Genomic DNA, 27,281 nt, shown 5'->3' on the forward strand with positions numbered 1-27,281 from the left:
GGACCCGGGCACCAGCAGTCATTAGGCTGACCAAGTCTGTATACCAAAGTATTCAAGAGTCAAAACCATCTTTTTAACCACAGCTAAAAAGATGAAACTGGGTCACAGTTAGGGTCTGTTCTATAGACTTTATAATCCAATCAATCAATAAATAGTGAATAATTTAATATAAAATAAACATAGTGGATTAATCCTGCACATTATTAAAGTAAAAAATGAAGGTACTTTGTTATACTGTTGCTAAAAGCTGTTTTCTCAGTTATAAAATGACTAAAATAAAAACAACCAAGCAAACCAAACGCAAAAAACCCCAAATGAAAACAAATTTTGAACCGATTTTCTTATATTTTATTTCACACGAATCTGCAAACATAAAATATTTGTACCTATATATTAAGGATTTCGTCTGTCGCGTGTGATAACATCCTCCCTCGTCCACCAGAAAACTGTGAAACAGGCTTTAAGATTCTGATTATTTATTATGTACAGTTCATCAGAAACGTTCCAACGATTTGGCAAAAAACCTTCACAAACATTTGGCACAGAAAATCAGCAACAATATCTTTTTGTTTTTTCTCTGATATGCGTCATAAAAACAATGAGGAACCCGGATGGACTATCTGACATCGACGACAGAAACGAAGAGTGTTCAGAGTTGAGTGAGATGATCAGTGTGCGTTCACATCGGCTCACAGGTAACATCAGAGAGAAGAGACTTAAAGCACCTTCACCACCTTAAACCGGACCAGGGACAGTTAGTATTTACATATTTACTCCTTTGATTTGTGCTACCCGTGCCACGCATGCGTACTTTCTCACTCAGCGGTGAAGTCAGTGACGGTTACTTTTCCTCCGAGGAAGTTAAAACTGAGGATTTGTAAGAACAATTGGGCCTCCGTCACAGGCTCTAACATCACCATCGCCATCATCAGTACCAGTAGTGATTAACTCCAAGTCCTTTAAAAACATTTAAAAATCATATCACGTCCTTCACAGTGCCTTTAAACACCCGGACAAACAAATCAAGGTTGTGCAAACAGATTTTTTTTTCTTGTCGTTATTTTTGGTCCACACAGAGCATCCTCACATCAACTTACACAAAATTACCTAGCTTATGGCTCTGTCCCGGTGGGCTGTGGCTAATGTAGTTCACAGAGACTTGTGTTTCCCCAGCAGGCAGAGGCTGAGGCACTGCAGCAGGCCTTTCATCCACATACAGTGAGCGAGGAACAGCAGCAGCAGGCAGGCGCCGGCCGAGCAGTAAACGCTGATCACCGTGCTCTCCTCCGGCAGGAAACACTTGGACAGTGTGTAACTGCTCGGTGACACCGTCGCCTGGGAGAAGAAAGGGGGGAGAAGTGAGAAATAACGTAAGTTAGAGGTGATGAGTAATGTTTATACTGGCAGAGGTGGCTGCTTAGAGCTCTTCGGCCACCAGAGGGCCTCCGAAGATTAAAAATAGGAGCTCATTTTGAGTTCCTTTCTTCCTATTTTTTTTTTATCTGAATGAATCTGTTTTTTTATAGCCTGTAAACAAAGGAACAACAGAATCTCACCTCAGCAGATTGTTTACTATATAATTAAACACTTTGTTAAGAAACTATTTGTTTGTATGAAAAATATCTAATTGAGGCCACCTGATTCTAGCTCACTATTAAGTACTGCTGCCTGACATAAGGTGGCTTCGGGGAGTTTGCGTGTCCTCATTGTTCTTGTTGATTTTCTCTGGAGAAAAATCTGAATGTTTCTCTGTCACAGATATTGGACAAAATCATGTTCGTTTAATGCTATCTTTGTTTTTCTGCTTAAATCAAGTTCAAACAAAAGCCTCCAGAGCAGCAAAGGTGGGACTAATCATCAGTCATGTCCTCTCCTGTGGAGCTGGCGTCAAGGCTAAACAGAGCACATAGTCAGGGACATATTCTCACCTGGAATCAGGATTTTGTAGCTTCTGGGATTTTGAGTTTTTAAAAAGAAGAAACAGGATAATTTCTTTCTCAAATATGTTGGAACAATAACTCAAACCTGAACTTTGAGGTGCTGGTTTGGTTTAATATGCCATTTGTCAGCTCAGGACACTCTCCCAAAAAAGATTTAAAATCTTCACCTCCTTGCTTGGTGGAAGTGAAATTGATGCAAACGTGGTTGTGGATCATGGATCCGCGGCTGACAAATCTCCAGTAACTTTGTGATGCTGTCGTGCCAATTCGGATTGAAACCTCTGAAGAGTTTTTCCAGCACCTTGTCGAATCTAAACCATGAAGGCAGCCATGGAGTCAAAAGGGGGGTTCAAATCACCACTACCCTTTACAGGTCACCGGGTCAGCACTGGGCAAATATGCAGAGAAAAGCAATCATTCATGCTCACATACACACCTACAGCCCATTTAGATTCGAAACAGTGGCAGACTGGATGTTGGGAGCTGAGGGTCATTTTGACTTGCAATGAATTAGAGCTGCATTTGATGAGCGTAGCAACCTGTCCATGGATGGATGGATTTTCTATAGATATCTATAGTTGATACATGTATATTTCTTACCTCTATAACTGTGAAGTAAAACCTCATATTGTGCCAGATGTAGTTTGTAACCAACTGCTCAATCCCTATTGATTCTCCTGAGGGAAACATCTGGCACAGCTGCTAAATTCTCTGATGTGTTCATCAGCTAGTTGCTTACAGTGTTTGCATGCTCAGCAGTGGCTTTCAAAGTATATCTGCTGGGGCCAAAAACTACTGTACGCCACTGAGACTGAACCATAACAGTAAGGGTGTGCACTGGGCAGCTAGACAGAGAGAAAAGGCAATCCACACAGAAACAGCCCAGCCACCCTAACCCTAACCTTAATAATCTCTCTCTATAATACAGATTAATTAGATTATTTTTCATCTATTGCTGTTTGAAAAATGCCGACTTTAATTCGCACACTGTAAAAAGTTCACGATTTTGCTTTCACTCACAAGGATGAAGCTGGGGTTGTTTCTGTTCCTCCAGCTGAAGGATGGCACGCTGATTTCTGGGTACTTGTTGTCATGGAGAACCTCACATCCGCTGTGGGTGTGTCCGCTGAGGATGAGGCGGGGCTTAAACCACTGCAGCAGCTGAGGAGAGAAACCCATAACCGCTTCAGAGGCTGGTTGCTGCTCCCTTACATCACCAGTTTCATCATCACCGTCATCATCACCATCGTCAGCTGTTTCTATACGAGACTATTTCTGACGGCGGGCTGTTGTTCGCCGTTTTAATTGGATGAAAACACTTCAGAACAGATCTGCGCTTTGAGAGAAAAGGAAAGAAAAAAAAAAAAAAGACAGACAGCGGAGGCGGTGTGGTGAGACTGCAGAGTACTCACTCTCTGTGAGGCCTCCTTCGACAGCACGTCGTACTTCTCTCTGAACAGCAGGTGTCGCTCTTCAGGCGGCGCGGCGTCCTGTCCTGTGCAGCCAGCGTCACTCACTCTGTACAGAGGATAGTGCTGCAGAACGGAGCACACAGTCAGGGAAACGTGCATGGATTCTGATTTTTCATGGAAGAACAGGAAACAGGCTGAGAGGCAGCTCAGTAACAGCATTTCTGGTGTCAAATTTTTCACCCAGCCACGTAATTCCCCTATCAAACAGTTCATAAATACATCTGCAGTGATCCACGTGTCTAAACAGCCCTTTGCACAGGGAACATGGAGAATAGCCACGTTCCCCAAAGTTTCACGATGCCAGACATGGTTCTCCTGCCACTCTGCGTTTCACTGGACTTGAACGTGTAATTCTTCCAGATAGAGCGGGCAATCCATCAAAGTCGCTGTCACAGAGAGAGTACTGAATCGTAACACCCAACACACCATGACACTCATGACACCTTCTGGACTGAATGATGATTTTAGTTGAAAGGGCTTCCTCTGAAGGAAGTTTATTTAAAGCATGGATCCCAGAGTGTGCGGAGTAATTTTCAATCTGTGCCATGTGACTAATTAAACCAATCACCTGCTAAAATCTTGTATATAAATTACAGGACGCTTTTCTCATTTATCTACTTAGTGCCTCTTTATCTCCTCTGTCCTCTCTATCCCGCCTGTGACTCAGGAATCAATCTCAGCACACAATGATGAAGGATGTCTCTGTCCCTAAAATGCATTGGAGAGCCAGAGGAGGCTTGCCGGAGGAGCTATAATCCACGCGGAAGTGCTTCTTTGCCTGTTGTGTATAAAAGATTCATGCACGCGCTTGGAATATACTGCATAAAGAAAGGCTCTTTAAACAGCTATCCTCTTTATATGCAGTTTCAGTTATTTAAGTACATCAAACCTTCCTGTGTGCGATTAAGAAAAGCGTCTAATATCTTGTCACACTGTTGCACTGTTACATTTACGATCATAAAATCGTACAGTCGGCTAAATAAAAGGAATTTATGATGTGGTTGTGCCAACATCAGATTTAATTGGCATCACTTTAAAATGAACCACAGAGGGGAGGATGTCTCGTTTTGTCAAATGACTGCAGCCTCGACTCCTCTCTTCTCGTGTCTCCCTATCGCCTCCTCCGATCTCTGTTGGGAGGGACTATGAAGCGAGGAGAGGAATCGAGGATGTATGAACTGAGAGATGTAAATGGGAGGTTTTTTAATCATGCTCTCCTTTGTTCGTTGAAATAGCCGAAAAAAAACGAGACTTGTAAAGTTTCTCAGGTGTTACCTTCTTACCTGTTCAACTTTGGAGCTACAAAACTTTGGTTTAGCACCACAGATGACCATAATAGGATAGTGCATTGAACTAGACTGAGAGACGCACAATATTGCTAAAAGTTTTCACTCATCTGTCTTCACACGCATATAAACTTGAGTGACATCACATCCATAGCGTTTAATATGATGTCGGACCCTTTGCAGCTATAACAGCTTCAGATCTTCTGGAAAGGCTTTCCACGAGGTTTAGGGGTGAGTTCATTGGAATTTTTGATCATTCTTCTAGAAGCACATTTGTGAGGTCAGACAGCCATACAGACAGGTGTTCTATGGGGTGGAGTTCTTCCACACCAAACTCGCTCATCCATGTCTTTATGGACCTTTGTGCAATGATGCGTAGTCATGTTGGAACAGGAAGGAGCCGTCCCCAAGGACAAAACTGTCCAAAATGTGTTGGTATGCTGAAGCATTAAGAGTTTTTTAAGAGCCCCACACCATAATCCCCCGTCCACCAAACTTTACACTTGGCACAGTGCAGTCAGACAAGTACCGTTCCCCTGGCAACCACCAAACCCAGGCTCATCCATCGGATTGCCAGATGGAGAAGCGTGAATAGTCACTCCAGAGATCAGATCTCTACTGCTTTAGAGTCCAGTGGCTGCGTGCTCTATATCAGCGGTCCCTAACCTTTTTTGCGCCACGGACCGGTTTATGCCCGACAATATTTTTATAGACCGGCCTTTAAGGTGTCGCGGATAAATACAATAAAATAAAACTAGTACCGGTACCAAAAAAAAGAAGATTTATTCATAACACACGTGAAAAGACCAAGGAAAACCGAGTAAACGATAAAAACGATAACAAAATAACGCTGAAAACCGATAAAAACCCTGAAAACCATACATTTCACACTTGAGCCTCAACTCTCGCGGCCCGGTACCAAACGACTCACGGACCGGTACCGGTCCGAGGCCCGGGGGTTGGGGACTGCTGCTCTATATCACTGCATGATGTAAGGCTTGGATGCAGCTGCTCGGCCATGGAAACCCATTCCATGAAGCTCTGCACACTGTTCTTGGGAAATCTAACATCCACATGGAAGTCTGTAGCGACTGCCTCTGCAGATAGTTGTCACCTCTGCGCACTATGCACCTTTGCATCCACTGACCCCACTATGTGATTATGTGACTATTGTTGTTCACGTCTACTTTGTTATAATCCCACTAACAGCTGACTGTGGAATATTTAGTAGTGAGGAAATTTCACGACTGGACTGCACAGTTGGCATCCTATCAGAACACCATGTAGGAATTGACTGAGCTCCTGAGAGTGACCCATTCTTTCACAAGAAGCCGTTCGTGTAGAAGCAGTCTGCATGTCTAGGTGCTTGATTTTATACACGTGTGGTCATGGAAGTGATTGGAACACCTAAAATCAATAACTTGGATGGATGAGTGAATACTTTTGACAATGTGGTGTGTCTCTCTCAAACATTCAAAACTGAGCTTTGCCACAAAAAGGAGCACATATTGTCCTTTTCAGATCTGCACACACGAGCAGCCCGCCATCCTCAAAAAAAAAAGTTAATAAAGGCAGTGTCACAGGCAAATGACAGTTAATCTCTACTGCTATTTAATGCAATTTCAAGGGCGCTTCACTTACTGGCACAACTGTTTTCTGTGATGAACTAAAACATAAAACACCTGACCTTTGTGCTGCATATTTTACCATCAGATGCCATAATTTGATGAGTTTGGAGAGAGAGGTGACTGCCACAGTTTTATAACACAGGATAGTGTTATTATGAATTACTGCATTCATATGACAGACAATATGTTCACAAATAGTAAATATTTCCTAATTTTCTGGAGGTCTGTACTACGATGAAATTAAAGTTTGAGTTTTCTAAACAGGTAATTAGAGAGTCGAACATTTTTGAACCTCATTTCATTTTCTGTTAAATCGTATATTTGTAAAATAGATGATTAATTCTCTTATGCAGACACGTCTCCTAAATGTAAAAAAAGCTGCCAGAGCATTTAAGTAGATTGTTCGATGTCAGCTTCAAACACAGTTGCAGACCTGTTGTAAAGCAGCGTGTAATGGTCATTTCTTACAGCTTAACCCAACATCCCTGCACACTACACAGTAATCAGTGGACGTTGTTTTCAGGGTCTTGTCGATCAATCGCTAACCTTTAAAAAACAGCACCTCTATCTCTAAATTTGGCTGAAAACTAGGACGGGTAAAGTCGTATTTTAAGGCTGATGCAAACATTTGAATTCAGCCTCGTTTCAGTCATTCACTGTTACTCCGCTGAGATATTTTCTGCTGATTGGAGACCTAAAAGCTCTAAATGATGTGCAGCTGTTGAGCCTAAATTGTTGTTAAATTAGTTTCAAACGTGAACATTTGGTTCACGTCTGGATCACAAATACTGTTCAAAAAATGCAAACATGTATATATATATATTTTTATATAACATTTGGCGGAAATTTTATTTGGTTGTTGTACAACATTTATTTCAATCAGTTTTTTGTCAGTGTCTGTACAATGATTGATAACTTTTTTTAAGATTCCCAGTTTCAAATATTGAGATCAGTGTATGAATAAGTGATCCCTGTGAGCCAAGAGCTCCATCTTCACACAGTTTTGTTTTTTCTGTTATCGGCTTAATGTAATATTATTGTGGTATTCTTAGACAACTCTGGCTGTGACCACTGAAACCTTTATTACCTCCTGCTGAAAGCTTCTGCTTGTGAGGGGCAGCCAATTAGAAGAAAGCGAGGTTAAGTGAGAGAAACAGTTTAAACTGGGGGCCAATTTTTTGAAATTATTTGCAACTGTGGTATGTGGAAAGCAAAAGTAGAAATATGGAGATAGAAAAGCGCATGATAGGTCCCTGTTAAGTATAAAATGTTGAACGTCAACCGTGTGTTTCCAAAATCAGTAATTAAGCATGAAGTTCTAAATATATTAATTGATTACAGGGTCAGCTGAGAGGAAGACCCAAATGCAGATAGAAAAGCGGGATGAAAAAAACCTGACAAAGATCTTTAATTAAAAGTCTGATTAACCATCGTCCAAAGAGGAAAACATCAAAGTCACAAAAGCGAAACTAACCAGGAATGCCAGGAGGCACAGAGGATGAAGGCAAGAAGCTCAGGAGGGAAAACTGACAGTCCAGCAAAGACAGAAAGAAAGACACAGCTAGATATACACAGAGTGCTGATTAAATAGGTCAAAAACAGGAAGTAAAACCACAACAAGACGCACAGAGAACCAAACTCAAAGGTAAACGCGAACACAGACGCAGGAAGGAAACGGAGAAAATAGAAACGAAAGAAAAAAGCAGATGCACACCAAAGAACACAAAATGATTTTTGTGTACATTAAAAAACAGATTGGGTACCGGAAGCGATACCTTCCCAGCACGACTCAAGTTTGACAGATATGCACCACTCTGCACAGCAGAGAAGAGATTATTATTATCATAGCTGAAGCTGATGTGAAGACTTCAGCATTCTAAATGAAACCATGTGGACATTTTCCAGAAATACTACTTTGTAGAAAGAAATTTTGTGAAGGTCTTTGTGTTGTTTTTCTTCTGCTGGAGCGCAGCAAGAAGATTCTACCCTTAGGAAAACAAGAAGAGAGTCGTAGACAAAAAAAAAAAGACTACAACTTTGGAAAATAACTTTTTTCCCTCCCTTCTTTTGTGTCCAGCACAGGCAGCTGAATTTTGCACAAAATGAGGTGTTTGGATTTTGTTTCGTCCACAGCGTAGAGCTGGGACGCCACTCGGGGGCCATAACAGAGACCGATAACGCATTCAGTGTACGCTCGGGTACGCGAGTGTTTAAAAGGCTAATCACGTCTTCCGCTGCTAAATGTTATCAGCTTCTGATGAAGTCTGAGTGGAGTCATGCAGTTTACCTGTAACATGATGGGGGGTGTGGGAGGGTAGAGCTGCGAGCCTTCACAGCCGTCCATCACTCCGCTCCCTGACTGCGCGCTCTGCAGAGGAGAAAACATAAAGAATTCATCAGCTGTCTTGTCCACAACCTCACAAAGCATCCTCAAGCATCAGGTAACATTTTTATTTCATATCGCTACACTGCCTCTGGTTCTGGTGCTGTCTGCAGGAAAAAAAAAACCTAAAAACTAAAAACACAAACCAGGCGCCACTTCTAATGTAATTTTATAAACACTGGATGTGTAAGAAGAACAAAACACCTGCTCTGGGTACGTCTTAATTTTCTGTTCGCGCATCTCGAGTGCCAGTGGCAGAGTGCATTCGAGGCGCTGACAGTGTAAAAGTGTGCAAAAGAATCCTAGAAATTTTCCTCCCACCTGAAGAGAACAGTTGAGGTCCCTGGAGAGTTTGATCAGCTCTTTTTCCACCGACTGGCAGATGGGACAGCCGTCGCCGTGCAGAGCCACGCTGTTCACCAGCAGAAAACTGACGAGAGAAGGAGATTCTCAGTTAGTCTGGCAGGAAATGTAGGAAAAGCATCGTTATCAACAAAACAACATCCCAGTATCCTTGGCTTTTACGTAGATGGCGAACCTGTTAGGAAACAGTTGCAGTTCTCAGAGCCGCATCTGAATTCGTTTGGAGTTGCGTTTCTGGCCACCTGACAAATATAAGTCCAATATTCACTCTCTGTTTTTTACCAACTCCAGAGGGAAATATCTGGCTCTGTGTTCGCCAGCTTGCGGATAACTGTGTGCGTCTGCTGTCTGGTGAGCTGAAAACGTGTGATGAGAGTAAACCAGAAGAGTAAAACAATGAGCCGGGCCCGTAAAGGCGAGGGCGGGCATCCAGAGCATTAATCTCTGTGTGTGTGTGGCCCTCCTTTTTTTTTCGCATTGCCACAATGTTTTCACGTCACCTTTGATACATTATTATAAAATTATTGCTTACGGCTGCTTTAAATAGATCCTTAAACTAGAGCTCACATGGAGGACAAACACTGCTGCACTGTGGGCGTTTTACATCAGCGCCGCTAAAAAAAAAGAAGGGAGAAGCACATAACCATTCTCTGGGCTTTTTGTATGAGATCCTTTTATAATATATTACAACACAACAAAAGGCCTGTTCTCATGTAAACGTAACGCAACAAATGCAAATATGTTACAGCACTGCTGCAGGGAGCACAAGCATTTACTGGATGTTTTAACCCTAAAGTGACCAGTCGAGAGTTTCAACTGAAGTAGGATCATTTATGACCTTATTATATTTCATACAAGAACACTGTACATTATCACTATCTATGAGAGACGTTCTAATGTGTTCTAATGCAATTAATTTGCGTTTTTTCAGGTGTTTCAGGTGATTTTTGCTGGAATAAAATCAAGCCCCCAGCCTTGTTGTCCGTCTTTAAACACATTTGTGAAAGAATAGGAAAGCTACTGTCAGCCGCTCCTTTGTCACAGCAGGTACTTCTGCATGTTTGATTTAGCAGTTTTACACCGGATGGCCTTCTGACACAATCCTGAGGGGGGGGATACACGTTTGTGAAAGAATGGGTTGTTCTAAAAAGCTCACTGAATTCCAACTTGGTGCTGTAATAGGATGCCGACCGGGAGCTTCATGGCTGAGAAGCTCCTGTAGGTGGAACGTGTAGTTGGTACAGTCACGAGTCATCACAATCTTTTATTACTTCCACGCTTTGGATCTAAACACACATCCTGTTACTAGTTTGTCTGAAATCTTTTGTACAGAAACATTTTAAACCCAGGTTTCTGCAGCACTGCTCTAATTCTGTTAGTCACGGTTCACTGTCAGCATCATTAAGTGGTGATAAGAATTGTAAAAATCCAAAGCCTAAAAATTGTTTTTAGAAGTATACTGGAGTCATTAAGCTCCGTTTTATCTCTGCAAATGAAAATACTAAATGACACATGATGACCGATGACAGTGATAAACGAACGTGGACAAGAGAACGTGTGACATCGAGGCACAAAGAAACCAGAATGCCAGTGACGTACTAGCTCTCGATCCACCACAAATCACAGGTTTTGTGTGAAGTACAAAAAGAAAGTGATACGTTTTGTTCTCATAGGTTGGCTGAATTGCACAAACTAATGAGAATTAAAATCCTCAGTTTGTTTCAGTAAAATCTGACCAGTTCTTGAGGAAATGGAAAAATCTCATAGTCTGTGAGTTTCGTAGATATTTTGGAGAGTTTTCATTATTATTTAGTCTTTTCCGTGACTATTCTTGAATTTTAGTTTTTTGAATTGCTTGGCTAGTTTAGCTGTCCTAGTGTTTTTAGACTTCTTAATAGATATTTGATTCTTTACGTTATTCTTGCCTCCCTAATGTCTTGCATCTTGCATCTTGTTGTCTCTGTTATGTGAGTCCCCATTTAGTTACTTCCTTTTTTATTTTGTAAGTCTGCTCTATCTGGTGCCTTGTTGCTAGTTCTACTTCTTGTGTTATTGTCTTAATTAGTTTAAGCTGTGCATTGTTAGCCTGGTGTTTCCACTCTAACCTGGTTAGCCTCACGTATCTATTTACAGCCTCAGCTCCTATCTGTTTAAGTCATACTGTATCACTGTCTGTCTTTCCTTGTGTTTGACTTAATACCCTGCATTTGTTTCCCTTTCCTGCGAATACCCGACAGAACAGTGCCTGTAAAATGGCAAATATGACCGTGACCTTCAGCACAATTCTGGTAAATACGCGTTCAGCCATCACTTAGTTGTTACTGCTCACGGGTCTTTTTGGCTTCTGAATTTTTGTGAGTTCATGATTCATTTTGGTTTTAGAATAATCTATGTGGGAGTTTTGTTCCTAGTTTCTTTTGTATTATATGTTATCTTGTTTATATTCCTCACTATCTCCCTGGGTTAGCCTTTTATCTTATCAGTTGGTTCTTAGTTTTTCTATTTATAGAGGGAGGAGTTGCTTTAATTTAGCCCCCCCTCTCTCCTCCTAGAAGTAAAAAGGGCCTTGTTTGTTCTTATTCAAGTTTTAGTTGTATTTAGTTGGATGCCTTCAGTGTTCTATTCTAGGCTGTGTTGTGTGTCAAGTTAATCTCGTTTCCCCCATTTTTCTTATTTTCTATTTTTATTTTATCAACAGTTTAATCTTTCATTTCACTAGTTTCACTTCCTCTCCCTGCCCTCACTGACTCTCTAGCTGTGTTTGCTTATCCAACTGGTTTCTCTTCTCTTATCTCATTGCATATTTTGTCTCATCCTTCACTTTTAGGATTGTCCATGTCACTGTTTTCCCAGTCCTGTGTTCTCACTGTTCTCTGTATATTCCTGGTCTTTGTCTTTTTGTTCTCTGGATTTTCTACCTTGCTTATTATCTTAAGCATTAAATGCTTGCTTTCACTTTAACTCTGCTTCTTGCATCCTTCATTTGGCTCTAGTCACGCAGTGGTTCCTAAAATTAGTTCCATTGAAAATGAGTTAACACAACCAACATCATCAAACTTTTTAACCCTGTAAAGCCTGAGCCATGAAATAACTTATTTTTTATTGATTCTTCTGACAATTTAAAAAAAAAAAAAAGACTTATCTAAATTTCAAATATATCGTACTATGTAGTCTTAAAATCTCATGTATCAAATATGATACATCTGGTGCAATAGAATTAAGTGGCTTTTTAAAATTATTAGATATATTTAGTCATTTTATACATGTAGATTTCAGTTCCTTAAATAACTACATCTTATGGACATTGACTTTTTTTGACATATTTGTACATTAACCATTTGAAAATATCCCAACACATAAAACTGGAATCCTTGAAGCAAAATGAAAATATTATTTTTCACACAATATCAAAAATTAAAGGGAAAATGACAACGAAAGTAATTTTTGTTTATATTTATTACAGACTTTGCCTTGATTACTCAGACTTTGGAAAACCTCTTGTTTCATTATATTTTAAAAAAAACAAATTCGTATTTAAGCAGATTTCTTTGAAATATAATTCAAATGAGGGGGAAAAAAAACTAAATGTGATCTGTTATCTGAGCGACCCAGGGACCCTGAGCAGTCATGGACTTGTATTATAATATAAGTATTTTTGGTATTGCTGTCCCTCGTTCTCCCTGCTTGTAGATGTGTGTGGATGTAGGTGTTTCTGAGAGCACCTGTTTACAGGCACCTTCAGGCCTGGTGGGTGTGGCCCTGGCAGGTGATTGGCCACACCTGAAGACCATGACACACCTGCAGCTGATCAGGCCTCATCGGAGGAGCTACTTGAGAGTGTGGTGGCGCTCTCTCCGACGATTATTGCGTGGCTTCACGTTAGTCCACGGGTGGGCAATCCCAGTCCACGAGGGCCGGTGTCCCTGCAGGTTTTAGATGTGTCCTCGAACCAACACAGCTGATTTAAATGGCTAAATTAGCTCCTCAACATGTCCTGAAGTTCTCCAGAGGCCTGGTAATGAACTAGTCATGTGATTCAGGTGTGTTGACCCGAGGTGAGATCTAAAACCTGCAGGGACACCGGCCCTCGTGAACTGAGATTGCCCACCCCTGCGTTAGTCTCTTGACCAGTTTCCTAGTTTAGTCTGCTGCATTATGGTGTGTCTGACGGCTGCCACTGTTATTTTCCCAGGAGTAGCGTGGAGACGAGAGGGCAGCGAGCACGGGGTGCTCAGACACCGAGGAGCGGAGACAGGAACACTAGCACTGGGAAGAGCACATGTCACGGGAGTCGGGAATGCAGTGGGGATTTATTGTCATGCTTTTCCATTCACTGTGAATAAACGCACTGTTTATACACAGAGCTCCACGCCTGGGTCCTCCTTCCCTCACTTCCCCCACGGTTGGCCATCGTCAACCGTGATAGGCAGAGTGTTATTGGCTTTTTATTGAGGCATAAAAGTAAAGGGGAAAAATGTCCTGAAAGGCTAAACAAGGTAATTATTCTGAAAGGTAAGACAACATAACTGTATTTTGTCATTGATTTTGTTTCGGTAATCACTGATAGGTAAAATTATGACTGAAATTAAAGATGAATTTTTCTGCATACAACACGTGTAATATTATTCTGTATAAATTGTGTTAAAGAATATCTACCTTTCTTGGATTTTTAAGTGGTTTCTTGCATTTAAATTTCAGTGGGATTCACATCTTGGCTCTGACTTGAGTTACCCCGCAGTGCCTCATTTCTTCTTTAGCCACTGTTTTGATGGATTTGCTGGTGCGCTTAGGTTGAAATGCACCTCACTTCCCTTTAAACCTTCAGATAGCCTCACATTATCTTCAAGCACTCCATTGTATGATGTAGGATTCATATTTGAATGACCGCAAGCTGCCCATTTCCTAAGGCACTGAAGGGGCCTCAAACCATAACATTTCAGAGCTGGTATGATCCTCTCCTGGAGGCTCTCTCTGCTCTGTGCCAAACATGCATCCTAACTCTGAGCTCCAGCAAGTCGCACATTTTTTTTCCACAGGTCTGCTCTTTGTCTGCATATTCGCACACACAAACTGTTGTTTGTGGACAGCAAAGGCTCTTCTCCTGGCATGCCTTGCATACAGGTCCAATTTTCTGACTGCAGAAGCAACTCGGTTACCTGCAGATTTCTTCCTGACATTTGTGTTCCTTCAGTTTTCTTTTTGAATTTTCTGGGCCTGCCAGTCCTGCACAGTTTGGGAGTCACTTTGAACTCTCTGCCACTTGTACATAATTTTCCCTGCAGTCTAATGATTTATTTCAAATTATTACAGACTTCAGTTTTTTTCCTGAAGACTCTAGGGGGCTCTTTAGATCTGGGCCTAATGGCGCACCATATTTCAGTGGCAGAAAGACCAACAAGAAGTTTAAAATAAGATGTCTGCTACTCCCACAGGCAGCTCTGATAATCAGCAAACCTAACAAATATATATAAGCCATACTTTTTTCCATGTGACTGCTTCATTTATGCCACAAATTACCATGTTAACTAATAAATGTCCATTTATCGACTCATTTGTTTTATCACCATTATTAACAGGCACTGTTTCAAATGTTTCAATGACTGATTAGACTGCCGGAGGAAATCATCCCCACATGTTATAATTTTACAATTTATTAATATTTAATAGGGCATTTTTTACTCTGCACAGCCAAGTTATTGTATTATATTCAACTTTCACGTGTTATTCTACTGAATTTCATTTCGATTTTCACTTTTGGAGATCCTTTGTTCTTTATTTTTTTTCTATTTAATTGAGCTCTTTTCCCCATTTAGATTTTGAACTTGAGGATTTATTCTGCTTTGTCTTATAGCCACGTGGAAAAAAACATCTTGTTTAAGTTCAAGTTTTATGTATCAGGACATCATCTGGTTGCCAGGCCTCAGTTAGCATGTTAAAATTCATGACAGCATGATTTAAAAAAAGCTGAATAAGTAAGGCTTGAAAGACTAATTTTTTTTTTCTTTTCCTAAAAGAAACATTGCAGCATGGCTTAGGTTTGCATCTGAACAAACCTCTTCTGGAACAATGTCCTGTGGACAGATGAAACCAAAGTGGACATTTGGTCATAAAGCAGCACCTCTGGCAAAACCCACACACAGCATATCAACAGAAACACCTCACACTGATTGCCAAACGCAGCAATCGAAGAGTCGCGATTTGCGGTTGTTTTTCAGCCATAGGACCAGGGCAACTTACTATCGTTGAGTTGACCGTGAACTTCACCATAAACCGAAGTATTCTAAAGTCAAATGTGAGGAATGTCTGAAAAAATAAAAGGATCACGGTACTGCTATGTGTCAGAACTTTAAGAGAGCTGTGAATGAAAGCAGCGCTGTAAAGAAGAGCGGGACAAAATTCGACAAATGTAAGCAGAAAACAACTACTTCAAGTGATTCGACAGGCTGGTGAATCTTCGTCTTTGTTAAATAATGGCACAGTCTAACATGCCATAGGTTGCTGTTCATGTGAGGTTGTATTTATGTCATTTTAAGACGTGTTAATATGTCCTGACGGGTAAACCCTACAAACAAGACTGTATCTAATTTTCCTGAGCGTTTCTCCTTTATTTAAGCTGTCCTGTAACAAGTTGTGTTTAAAGCTGCTGTAACACAAGAATTTCACAGTAGTTGAATATTAAATAAAGGATGTCATCTTCATCCTATCTTATCTATCATATTATGAAGGGTACTTTGTTTTTAAAACTGAGCCGAATCTCCCGACACACAATTAAGACCTCGGGAACAGTTGCCTGGCTCGTCTAAAAGCACCTCTGTGGCACAAGCCGACTCAGGGGATTAAACCGTCGACCTTCCCGCATGCTGAGTCACATGTTTGTCCTGCAGGCGTGTCACCAGTTTTTATGTTTACATTTATGTTTCACCCTCCCGTCACTCACTTGACGCCCTTTTTGGTGACGATCCTGGTGGAGGAAGCGTTGAAGACCTTCTCGAACCGCTGCAGCTTGAACCAGTCCATCCTGCAGGGAGACACAATACGCTCATCACACAGCACAAAAACCTGCTGCTCAGTCTGCCGTGTCTGCCTGTCTATCACGCACCGTTACATAACAGCTGTGCCAGCATGCTTCCCGCTGCTCGGCTAGAATCAAACCACATAGGAGCATGTCTACAAAAGCTCACATTTCTGAGTCACACATGTCAAATACCAAGCATTAAAAAAAAAGCATGACATTGTGTTTTCTTCAATTGAGAAATTAAGAAAAGAGTCTCCTATAAGAAGGCTGTTACATGCTGGACACAATGAACACAACTTTTCTGCAATTTAATGCAATCCATCACAAAAAATGTAGTTTAAAGAAATTACCGGAAAGACAATAAAACCTCAGTGAAACCATCTTATTAAAAATAAAAGCTAAAATCTTTTTCCTTTATGACTTTTCTATGGGAATTCTTAACAAAGGCAGTGACAAAATAAATAAATAAATCTCTTCATCGCTCATCTTCTGCTTTCTTTTTTTAATAATTTCTTTTTAGATTTCTGTTTAATTTTGCTCCGAATATCACCGCAATCTTACAAAATCTTATCAGGGTTTTTTTTTTAACAAATAAATCTCCTTCCTGAAAACGTTGGGCCAACCAACAAAACAAAAAAAGCACATATTAACATAATTTCTTAATGGCCTTTGAAATTAGTGGGCTCTGTCATAACTGGCCACAGCTGAATATGAGGGGTTGCGAGATGATTAGCCATTAAGGAGGGGAAAAAAAGAAAAGAAAATTACCTTTAATTTTAAGGCCATTTAACTCTCCTTTTGTCTTGTAAAATATTTGACATTTTCTCATCATCGGGGTGATAAAAATGACTCAAATGAAACGCTTAAAGAAGGTAAAACTTGGCTTTCAAGTGCTAACAGGAATGTGTCACCTCTGATGAAGGGCTGCGAGTTGCCATTTTTTCCCTGCTTGAATGGGTCACAACATAAAAAAGTGGGGCGTGTGAACGCCATTTCAAAGCCTTTTCCATGACTTGGACTTGAGACAGTTTGATGTCCTCTGATGTCCAGAGTTTTGTCTTTGAACACTCTCAAACATGCCGCGTATAGGAGGAGAAGCCGTGTTTGTCAGAAACTTCCATTAGAGCATAAAGAAAAGAAAAACTACCGTGTCATAACTGCACTGAAGGGAGGATGTGGCGACAGTTGATCAATTAGATCAAATGATCTGTTCAATAGTTTAAACAGCATGCTGAGAAAAGATGTCAAAGGTTTGCACACTATTTGGCTCCAATTTAACGATACTTGTCCATTTAACTTTGGACTTGTGTTGCTTTCCTTTCTGTGTATCTCGCACCTAAATGATGTTGTATAGATTTGTGTAGGTCTGAAGGAATATTGTAAGATGACCAGGAAATTCGATGAGGGGCACATTGTGATTTATTTAGTGTAGGGCTGCCACGATTAGTCGACTAGTCACGATTACGTCGACTATCAAAATCGTCGACGACTGATTTAATAGTCGACGCCTCGTTTGAAGCTTTGTAAGATCACAAAATATGCAGGAATAAGTAGTAGGATTTAAGAGTGTAATAACGGACTGAAACAGAAGATGGCAGCACTGCATCTACAAGGATGCCAGCTGCCGTTAAACCCCGAAGAAGAAGCTGTGTCCCAGAATTCATAGCGCAGCCGAGCTCTGTTTCCAACAATGGCAGCAACTAGTTAGTGTTAATGTTACTCTCATTATTCTTTCTGGGTCACAAAATAAAAATTTAACATATGTTCAGGCGAGAATGTAGCTGTGTAAATCTCAAATATCTGCTCAGTTTATCAAGACACCACATATTTTTAAAAGCGCTCCGACGTTTTCGGAGACGTCTGTTACCCACTAGCACGATAGCTAGCTGGGGGCAAGGCTCTCTAGAGCCCGTGAGAACACCGGACTCCCGGCAAATCGTTTTCAAACCCACCGCTGTCTTTCGCTACTCAGGTTAAACATATATAAGTCACTTAGATAACTTCAAAATGTTATTGTTTGGCTTTTTTTTTGTATTTTATTTGTTCCTAAGTAAATCGGTTTGGTTGAGATTAAAGTTATAGTTTTTACACAGCTGAACAAACTTCAAGCAGACAACTGATTATCAGAAGTGTGAGATGCTCGAGAATATACTCCGGTGTCCCGTTATATTTTAGATAGCAAGGAGCAGACGGCTGAGTTTATTAAACTCCACTGAAACAATCTGCAAACTTCATTAAAATTTAATAAACTATCATCTTGTCTTTATTTTTAGTTAGCACATACCTTAAAATACAACATAGTTATATAAGAGCAGATGCATGCTGGTGCAATAAGCTGTACGTTTTACGTCCAATGGATGCATGATCTGATTAATCGACTAATCGCAAAATTAATTGGTGACTAGTCGACTATCAAAATAATTGTTTGTGGCAGCCCTAATTTAGTGTGTCTATTTTATTCTACAGTTAGAGCAAGATCAGGTGAACTTGAACAATCCATAAGTTGTGCTGCTATAGGCTCATGATGCTGGAAGACTTCCCATGATACACTGAACACTCCATATGGAGTTGGTTTGTATGCTGCTATTATATTATATAATTATTATGAATAATGTCATAAACGTTTTTTCTTCCCTCTGCTGTGGCGTGAGTTTTGTCCTGTTTGCTGTTTGTGATCTCTGTGTGTTGTACCTTTGTTTTCCCCTCATTCCCTAACCGGTCATCAGGACTTCTTCCTCCCTGATGTTCTTTGCTTATAAGGAATTGCTGGTTTTCCTTTCTCTAATACTGCATGGACTTGATCTCACAAAGAACCTAGAAGATGCAGATTGTTTTTCTTTATAGTCTCTGAAATAACTTGTCGTTAAAGATAAGGCTCACAGAGTCAAGATCTTCTGTGCAGCCGTTAGCAACATCTCCTCACAGCAAGAAGGCTGAACCTTCTCAAGGCCGTTCTGTGTGGAGTCTGCATGATCTCGCTGTGCCCAGCGACATGCACGTTAGAATAACTGGTGAGTCTAAAGCAGCCGTGGATGTGAGGTAGATGAAGCGCTTAAAGTATAAAAAATAAAGTGCTGTTTGGGTAAATTGGTCAGCACTACATAACTACAGTTCCACTTCAATGAGACGCCACATTTTCCTTCCTTCTTTTTATCCAACCTGCTATCAATATAATCGTATAATCTTTTTACTGCTTTTATTTATTTTTTCTAACACTTATTTTTACAGACACTTTGTGTTTTGCATAAAGTATCTGAAAATGCATTCTGCTTCGGTTTATCAAACTTTACATTTTCCGTTGTTTTGCCGTTGGTGTTAACATCCATCAGATCTCCAGTGAACCGTAGAGGGTTGGGGTTAAGTTGCATTTTAGCCAGAAGCCAAAAGAGACTATTCTCAAAAAGTAGACGATGCTGCCTGTTATTCCTCCATAGTTCTTCTCTTGTAATATTTCTATGTGGTCGTGCAGGTGGAATTACTATACAAATGGATTGATGTGAACCTAACCCTAACCAGGACCTGGTGGGCATTAAGAGGAAGATTTCTGGCTTTCCGTACAATTTCTTGCTTTTGTGTCTCTGTCAGAACAATGCAAATTAATTATAAGAAGTGAGATTTAAACACAAATCCCACAACCTCATGTTTATATGTCACTCTGGAATGTAAACAACTGACGTCAGTACAGTAGGCAGTATTCAAACACCACCAAACGAACAATACCAGCAGTTCATTAGTCTGTCAATATTTAACATGTAGCACAAACCTCCCTCTTTACAGCTCAGTACTGTCTTGAAACAGCTGGGCACAGCTGTAGCTTCCAGCAAACGATACTCAAGCAGTGTATTTGGTGCTGAATATTTCCATCTGTGGATTAATACATGCTTGCTGCATTACCGAGCTGCATGACGGAAATGTGAAACTGCCTCCAATAAAAACACTACCTTAAACACCAATATTAGTAAATCTTTTAGTTTTTAATGTGACTTGTAAATATATACTACGATGAAAGCACCACATTACTGCTACAGCAACAAGACAAAGCAAAGACCCTCCAGCGATGGCTTCAGACCTGACTGCATACGCTGCATCCAGCCACTGCTTTGTCTTATTAAAACTGCCTCATGGAAATATTCAATCGCCTCCTTGCAGTTTATGTAATGTAGACAAAGTCCTCTTGCTGTGCGGTGTAGTAGTAGGAGAGACAGTTATTGACTTTTTTGGGTGCCACATTTAATGTTTCTCTTGCTTTAAAAACTTTTCAAGGAGGCAGGTATTTCTGTAACTAGGGCAACAAAGAATAGCACTGAAAATCGTTCATACTGAGTCAGAGGTAAAACCTGTGCTTAATAGAGAAGTCCCTCAGGTAAAGGCCAAGTAAAACCAGATCAACCGGTCGCAGAGTAAAGGTTGTGTAATGAAAACTGAAAAACAATAGCATACAGAATGTGCTTACTCGTAATGGAAACCGATGTCATGATTTCCAACCAGTACAACCAGTTCCGTGTCAGCGGAGTGTCTGAACATCCTGTGGAAGCGACGCACGTCGTCCTCCCAGTGCTGCGGAGAGAACGACACGAACACAGCTGAAGTTTCAGGCCTCAAACAAGAAAAACTCCCAGAGGAAGCTCACAAGCGTTAATGGGATCTCTGAGGGTCGCCCGGCGGCCCCCACGGGCGGCTGAGATGAGTTGCTTTCATTCAGATTCAGTTTTGCTTCTGCGGGACTGAAACTGCACACAGAAACAGCCTTTAATTGCATCAGTGCTGTGGGTTTCACACGTTGTGTCTCTTATTTATAGAATTTATAGGATGTGGGAATTTGGAGCAGTTTTCATCTCTGATTTGGCCACATTTTCAAACTAAATGTAACTATTTATTAATCAGTTAGGTGATTTAGGGGATTAATGAGTGTGTGGGAAAGTATTTGGATTAAAAAAAGCAGAAGATTTGATTCTTTTTAGTAATTTTTAGTTAAACAATATTTGGTTGTCTGACTGTCGGATAAACAAAGCCGGCAGTTTTTCCGAACATTTACAGAAGAAAGAGTGAAAGGAAAATAAAAGGAACTAATACTATAGTTTGGTGTGTTTCTCTGCTTTTAAGCATTTATTGTTTCTGCAAACTCGCGGCACTGAATCCTCCAGGAAGATGCCTCAAACAAATCGTAAATCAAGCACATAACACCAAATATCATCGTTTTCAAGTTCTTCTATTTCACGATAAGCTGGTTTTCTTCATTTTTTAACACCATATGTTCAATATCTTTTGGTTTTTGGTCAATTTCTGAGGCTCGAGACAAAATAAACACTTGGTAGATTTACAGAATGAGCAAATAGGAGACTATTTCACTAACAGAGTGATCTTTAAAGTCAGTTGTCAGGCGAATACGACACCCTCGCCTTGATTTTCATTCAAAACAATGAGACTGTCGACAGAAAAGAAACCAAACATATTTGAGCGCAGCTTCACATTTTTAGACATTCTCGCTCTGCAAATTTAAAACTGGTGAATGATATTTAAGAACACGCTTCTTTTTGCTTACACTGAATAGCTTTTCTTTGTGCGACAAGTTTTGAGGCTACAACCAAAACGATGAAGTATTTGATCAGTTAGGTTGCTCGCAGAATGAATGCTTATGGAACTGTTGGTCATTCATCAAGCAAACATCCAACACGGCTCCTGAATTTGGGGTCTGAAATGTGCCGATTTGCTTCTATATTACTCTTTATACTGATTTTATTTAAATAAGTAGGGTTTTGGACTGTTAGCAGAGCAAAATGGGGACAATTTTGCACAATTTATTACTCTTAGCATATTTTATTCTGTGTGCAAGCTATCAGCTCTAAATCCTTCAAGTGGAAGCCAGTCACGTCGTGAATCAACCACAAATCATCATGCTTTTCTTTCTTTCATACCACTGTACGTTGAACACCTTTGCCCTTGTGGCCAGTTTTCTAACCACGATAACTAATTTCAAGATGTCCTATTAAGCTGCAGGAGGAACTCCTCAGACACAAATGAGGCAAATGATTAGCCAGCCAAAGAAATAAATGACAGACTAGATCTATTCACCTGCTGCAGATCAAGTCTCAGTACTCTCAGTGTGAATTCAAACACACAGGCCCTTCCTCTTTTAACACAATACAAATTAAAAGAGTTGCCATTCAAAGAGTGAAAATGAGAAGGAATTAGCGAGTGGGTGGGTTAGATTAGAGGAGATTTTACTGTCTGAGGCGTTGTGATGTGTTCCTCTCGCTCCACTTGCTTCTATCTGTCCTAACAGATCCCATTTTATAACCCAGTAATAGATTTCTGAGCATTCCCAGAAGCTCCCCCCCAACACACCAGGATGGATGTACCACGGTGGGCTAAGAGGATACCTGGTGCAGCTGTTTTCCTCAAAAACCTGCAGCCTCTGGGGCCCGGATGGTAATAAGATTAGGATTATTATGACCAGAGAACACAGAGCTCTGCATCCACATACTCGAACATCATCATAATTATCATAATGGGGGGGGGGGGGGGGGGGGGGGGTGCAGAGCAATGCAAGAAGAAAAACAGGGAGCTCTACATTACCTTCTGCGAGCTCCACTTGCCTTCGTCGAAGATGTCCCCGAGAATAAAGACTATCTCGGGCCTGAGCAGCCACAGAGCGGTCTGGAAAGCCCTCTCCATCTGCCATTCCCTGCGCGTTTGGACACAAGTCAGCGTTATTGGATGTTGTTGTTTACAAATCACTCCTGCAGAGCCCCGGGCACAGACGGACGAATGGAGGGCAAATATATATGAGAATACATGCAAATGAATTATTACCTCCTCAGCTTGTCAAACCAGTGTCCTCCGACGGCTCCGAGGAGGTGCGTGTCCGACAGCACCATAGCGCGGACCGCAGAGTCCACCGAGTGGCCGTCGGTGCCCTCTCCGCCGCGAGCATGGCTGATCTTCGGCCAGGCGCACTTGAGGATGGTCGGAAAGTAGATGAGATACTCGCAGAAGAAGAAGGCGCCGCCGACCACCCCAATCAGCACCACCGCAACCACCCATTTGACGCTAAACCTCGGCATTTCTTTGTTATTCGGCGTTCGGGATGCCCTGAACTGGCGCACTGGCGGTGATGGAGCGGTCCATGAGGCATCTTCACCTCTTCCAGACCCCACGGTTTAGGTCTCCAGCCGCGTGATGCTCATGGCAAGCTCATCTGGATAAAAACAGGCTTCGCGTGGAGTCCGGTTGATTCCGAAAATAAAAGAAAGAAAAACAAAGTTTTAAAATGCGCCTTGATTTCAGGGGGACAGCAGTGAGAGAGAGAGCGAGCAGCCGCCAGCCGCTGTTTCTAAGCCGTAGGCTCTCATGCGTTAAGCTGGAAACAACACATCCGGTGTGCGTTTTCAAAATAAAACGGGTGACACGATAACTAGGGCACACAAAAACTCCATGCTTTCTGCAGTACAGTATATACAGTGTTGGGGAGTAACGGAATACATGTACCGCCGTTACGTATTTAAAATACAAAATATGAGTAACTGTATTCCGTTACAGTTACCGTTTAAAAAGGTGGTATTTAGAATACAGTTACTTTGTTGAAATAAATGGATTACACGGCGGTACTTCCCTGTTTCATATTGTTGCGGGTCAGGACTGTTTGGGTTTTGTTTGACAGCTACGTTCTGTTGTTCCGGGCGGCAGCGTTGCGGTTGCCATGGTTACAGGGTGCCGCTCTCTCTCTGCGTGTTTCCTGGGTGAGAGAGGCCTTGTTGTTGTTGTTGTGCTAAGCTAATAGGCAGAATGCTACAGGTATAGCTCTAAAGAATGTAGCATCATAGGCAGTGTAGTCCGTGCTGCAGGGAGAATGGACTGCCAAACCCGTTATGTGTCTGTGAGCGAGGGAGGGAGAAAAAGGAAAAGTCCGAGCTGTCATCGAGCAAAAACGGGAGCTGGAAGCATGTAAATATAATAATAACCACTGCAGCCAAGAAGAGTGCCTGACGAGCCCAGTTGTAAGTAAGCTATTAAGACTCGACTGTACGCTGTGTTCGTGTTTTCCTCTGAAACAATAAGTCCCGTTGCAGCAGCCTTTCAATGCCTCTCTCTGTCTCTCGCTAGCAAAGTGACCCAGACAACAAAGTAAAGCTAGTTTTCAGCTACGAGCCCAACACAGAACCCACCGTATTAGCCAGAGGTCCCTTTACTACGGTTCGGAGCCGCGGACCTTCAGTAACAGTAATAAATCACAGCAATAGTACATTCATGTAGTTGTAGACAGCATGATAATATATTAAGTAATCCAAAGTATTCAGAATACGTTACTCTCATTGAGTAACGTAACGGAATACGTTACAGAATACATTTTGGGACATGTATTCTGTATTCTGTAATGGAATACATTTTAAAAGTAACCTTCCCAACACTGATTATATAGTATATATTTAGGCTTTCTTAAGGTTCAGAAAGTTTCTAAAACTTAAATTATTCTGGAACTAATTTAAATACCTCTGGATTCAGGCTCCATACTGGGTCAAGCCTTTATGTGTATGCCTGTAGTCCAAAGACTGTAGGCTAATTGGTGATAATAAACTGGCCATAGGAGTAAACATTAATGATAAACCAACTTTAACTCGTTGTCTTTCAGCTAATCAATTTATCAGAGTATTATTTCATAAACCACCAGCTTGCCCTGTGCCATTGAAAACAAAAAGAAAGATGTCACATATGATCATAGAGTACCAGAGGTGGCAAAATAACATCAAACTTGTAAAAACGTTCTTTACTTAAGTAAAGAAAACCAGTGTTAAAAAAAAAATACTCCACTAAAAGTTGAATTACTGAAGCAATTTCTTTACTCAAGTATAAATGAAAAATGTACTCGATAAGAAAATAAAAAGTATCTCCATTAAGGACAATATTCATGCAAAGGTAACTAAACATTGATATTAATAACATAATAAAGTAGTACTGTATTAATAAAATAATAAAACAATTTTAGTACACGAGAATACAAATGTTATTCCAATTTAAAGTCTAATTCTCACTTTGAATCTATTATGTAAGATATAAGGAGTAAAAGAGAATTTTACAAACAGGAGGTGACTTTGCTTCTAAGCTTAAACAGAAAAATAAGGACAGTCAAGGGTTAAACTGAGATTCGGCAGTGTTTATAGGATTGAGGAAACCTACAGTCAGCTGAGACAGAAGAAGTCACTTGGATGAGTGACGAAACGTTTCTCCCACTGAAAACGCTACGTTCAGATGAACAGAATCACCTTTTGGAGAATAGAAGTACGGATATTAACATTTCAACCACACACAGCATCCACAAAGGTAAATGCATTATTAATAACACAAGTTAGCATTCATGCATTAATAATAATAGTAGAGTAGGTCAACATTTTTGATAATTTTCAGCCCTGCCATCATTTGGTGACCTGTCCAAGGTGTGCCTGCCTTCAGTTCCTCCTCTCCTGTGGGGTCAACTAGTTTGGTTTCAGTAGAGACATCATTTGTAGTCATCTACTTTTACAATTGGGATTAAAACTTTAAATCTGATAGTCAGGAATTATTTCCTTTTTTTGTAGCTCCGGTCATGTTTTAGTTTTTTGTTTTTTAACTTGTCACTGCTTATTAGTTGCGTAACAAAAATATCAAAATTTCACATGAAACCACCCAAAATTACAGGACATCAATGATTTTTATCAGTATGTGAGGTTTAACTGAGGTTAACTGATCAAATGCATCAATCAGATTATTAATTAATTGTATCTTGGCAATTTACCTAAGGCGCTTCCACATGAAGATAATTATTTATTGAAAATACTTTTGACTAGCAGCAGAAAGGCCATAACCCGAAGATGGCTAAAGGCAGACCCTCCAACTCGGGCCCAGTGGCATGGGATAGTGGAAGAAATTTTTGGAATGGAAAGACTTACCTTTGTCCTTAGACTTGAGCTTGAGAAATTCAAGAAGCTCTGGGAAAAATGGATTGTGTACTCCCTTTGTACTGAACAATTAAATATTACCATGATGTAAGTAGATACTAATGTTGGGAATGTGTATGTCTTCCATGCTGACCTAAAGTTTTGAATTCTCATACTGTAAATTAATAAATAAAAAGTTATAAAAAAAAGATTATTAATTAAACGCGACTTTCTTAAATATGAAAACACTCTGGATTGAAGACTTTAGTTGAGGGTTTTCCATTTTGTATTAATTTATTATTAACTTCCATGAAAGTATTTTTGGTAAGATAAAGCAACATTTTGCATTTACACCAAGGCAAGCTGCCACAGCCAGCGATGGGAGAGGGAGCTGATACTGGGATGGAGTTAAAGTAGCCAAACTGCATAAAACTAATAAGGCGTTAATGAAAGTCTAGCAGTCAAATTGTTTGGCAAGGATGGCATCAGAGAAATGTATCAAATATCAAAAAATAATTCTACTCCTACGACACTGCAGCCTGCTTCTATTAATATTAACGTGCACATTGCAACTATCCAGTGCGGCTGTGCTTTGTGAGTTTGTGCTGTTTTTAATGAAAATTTAAAGCGCTGGCTTGTCCTTTTATTTTGAAAGTACTAGTAATTTCGTACAGTTTTCTTCCTCCTACCAACTGCGATCTTGACTAACGTGTATTCATGAGAGAGAGAGAGAGAGAGAGAGAGAGAGAGAGAGATATGAACAAAAAGTAATTTAAAAAACAGAGACCTCCATCTGGAAACAATAAAACTATTGAGTTGATAAATTCTAATCTGATCAGTAAAGCTTGACAAACAGATTAATGGAAAGGAGCCAACTACTATGGGACAAATGAGATTAAGTGATTATGTGCAGAAATCTAATCAGCAGGAGACTGCTTATGTGTGCAGCTCCAGGTCAACCCTGAAACTCGAAGCAGCGAGGAGTTTATTTCACGCGGGAAAAAGCTCCAACAAAGCTGCTCCAGTTATGCCACCGAACTGCTGTTACCTGCTCAACTAGTTGGTTTGGAGGAGCCCTGTGCCACTGCTCACACCTACAATGAAAAGGATTTACATCCTTCACTTCCCCCATCCTGTCTTGACCCCCCAGCATACATTCAGCGCAAGATCTGACTTGTGGAGGAAGTGGAGCAAAAGCAAACTGAGTAATGATAGTGTGACTCAAAGGAAGTCCTTCTCAGTTTTCAGACTTGCGATTGGTGTGTGATGGTGAATAAGTATTT

At 40.7% G+C, this 27,281-nt stretch overlaps 1 protein-coding gene across 1 annotated transcript; it reads right to left on the reverse strand.

Moving 5' to 3' along the window:
* Positions 1–459: 459 nt before the first annotated feature.
* mppe1 (metallophosphoesterase 1) lies at positions 460–23,705 on the reverse strand. The gene is made up of 9 exons (XM_006792303.3): positions 22,901–23,705; positions 22,664–22,772; positions 20,541–20,644; positions 16,010–16,090; positions 9,031–9,139; positions 8,614–8,694; positions 3,353–3,475; positions 2,961–3,101; positions 460–1,335 (listed from the first exon to the last, which is right to left on the reverse strand). Exons 1-9 carry the CDS (start codon positions 23,149–23,151, stop codon positions 1,150–1,152), a joined length of 1,185 nt encoding a protein of 394 aa, XP_006792366.1. The 5' UTR covers positions 23,152–23,705; the 3' UTR covers positions 460–1,149.
* Between the last annotated feature and the right edge of the window lie 3,576 nt (positions 23,706–27,281).

The sequence above is a fragment of the Neolamprologus brichardi genome, chromosome 18, assembly GCF_056152115.1.
Source record: "Neolamprologus brichardi isolate AB-2024 chromosome 18, ASM5615211v1, whole genome shotgun sequence".
NCBI classification, from domain to species: Eukaryota; Metazoa; Chordata; class Actinopteri; order Cichliformes; family Cichlidae; genus Neolamprologus; species Neolamprologus brichardi.

Bases quoted from the DNA above. Each gene is read 5' to 3' on its own strand.
- mppe1 (XM_006792303.3), bottom strand. From the start codon at position 23,151: ATGCCGAGGTTTAGCGTCAAATGGGTGGTTGCGGTGGTGCTGATTGGG. The intron at 9,140-16,009 runs GTGAGTGACGGG...TTCTCTCGTCAG, and splicing joins GTCACCAAAAAGGGCGTCAA to TTTTCTGCTGGTGAACAGCG. The intron at 3,476-8,613 runs GTAAACTGCATG...TCCGTTCTGCAG, and splicing joins CACCCCCCATCATGTTACAG to CACTATCCTCTGTACAGAGT.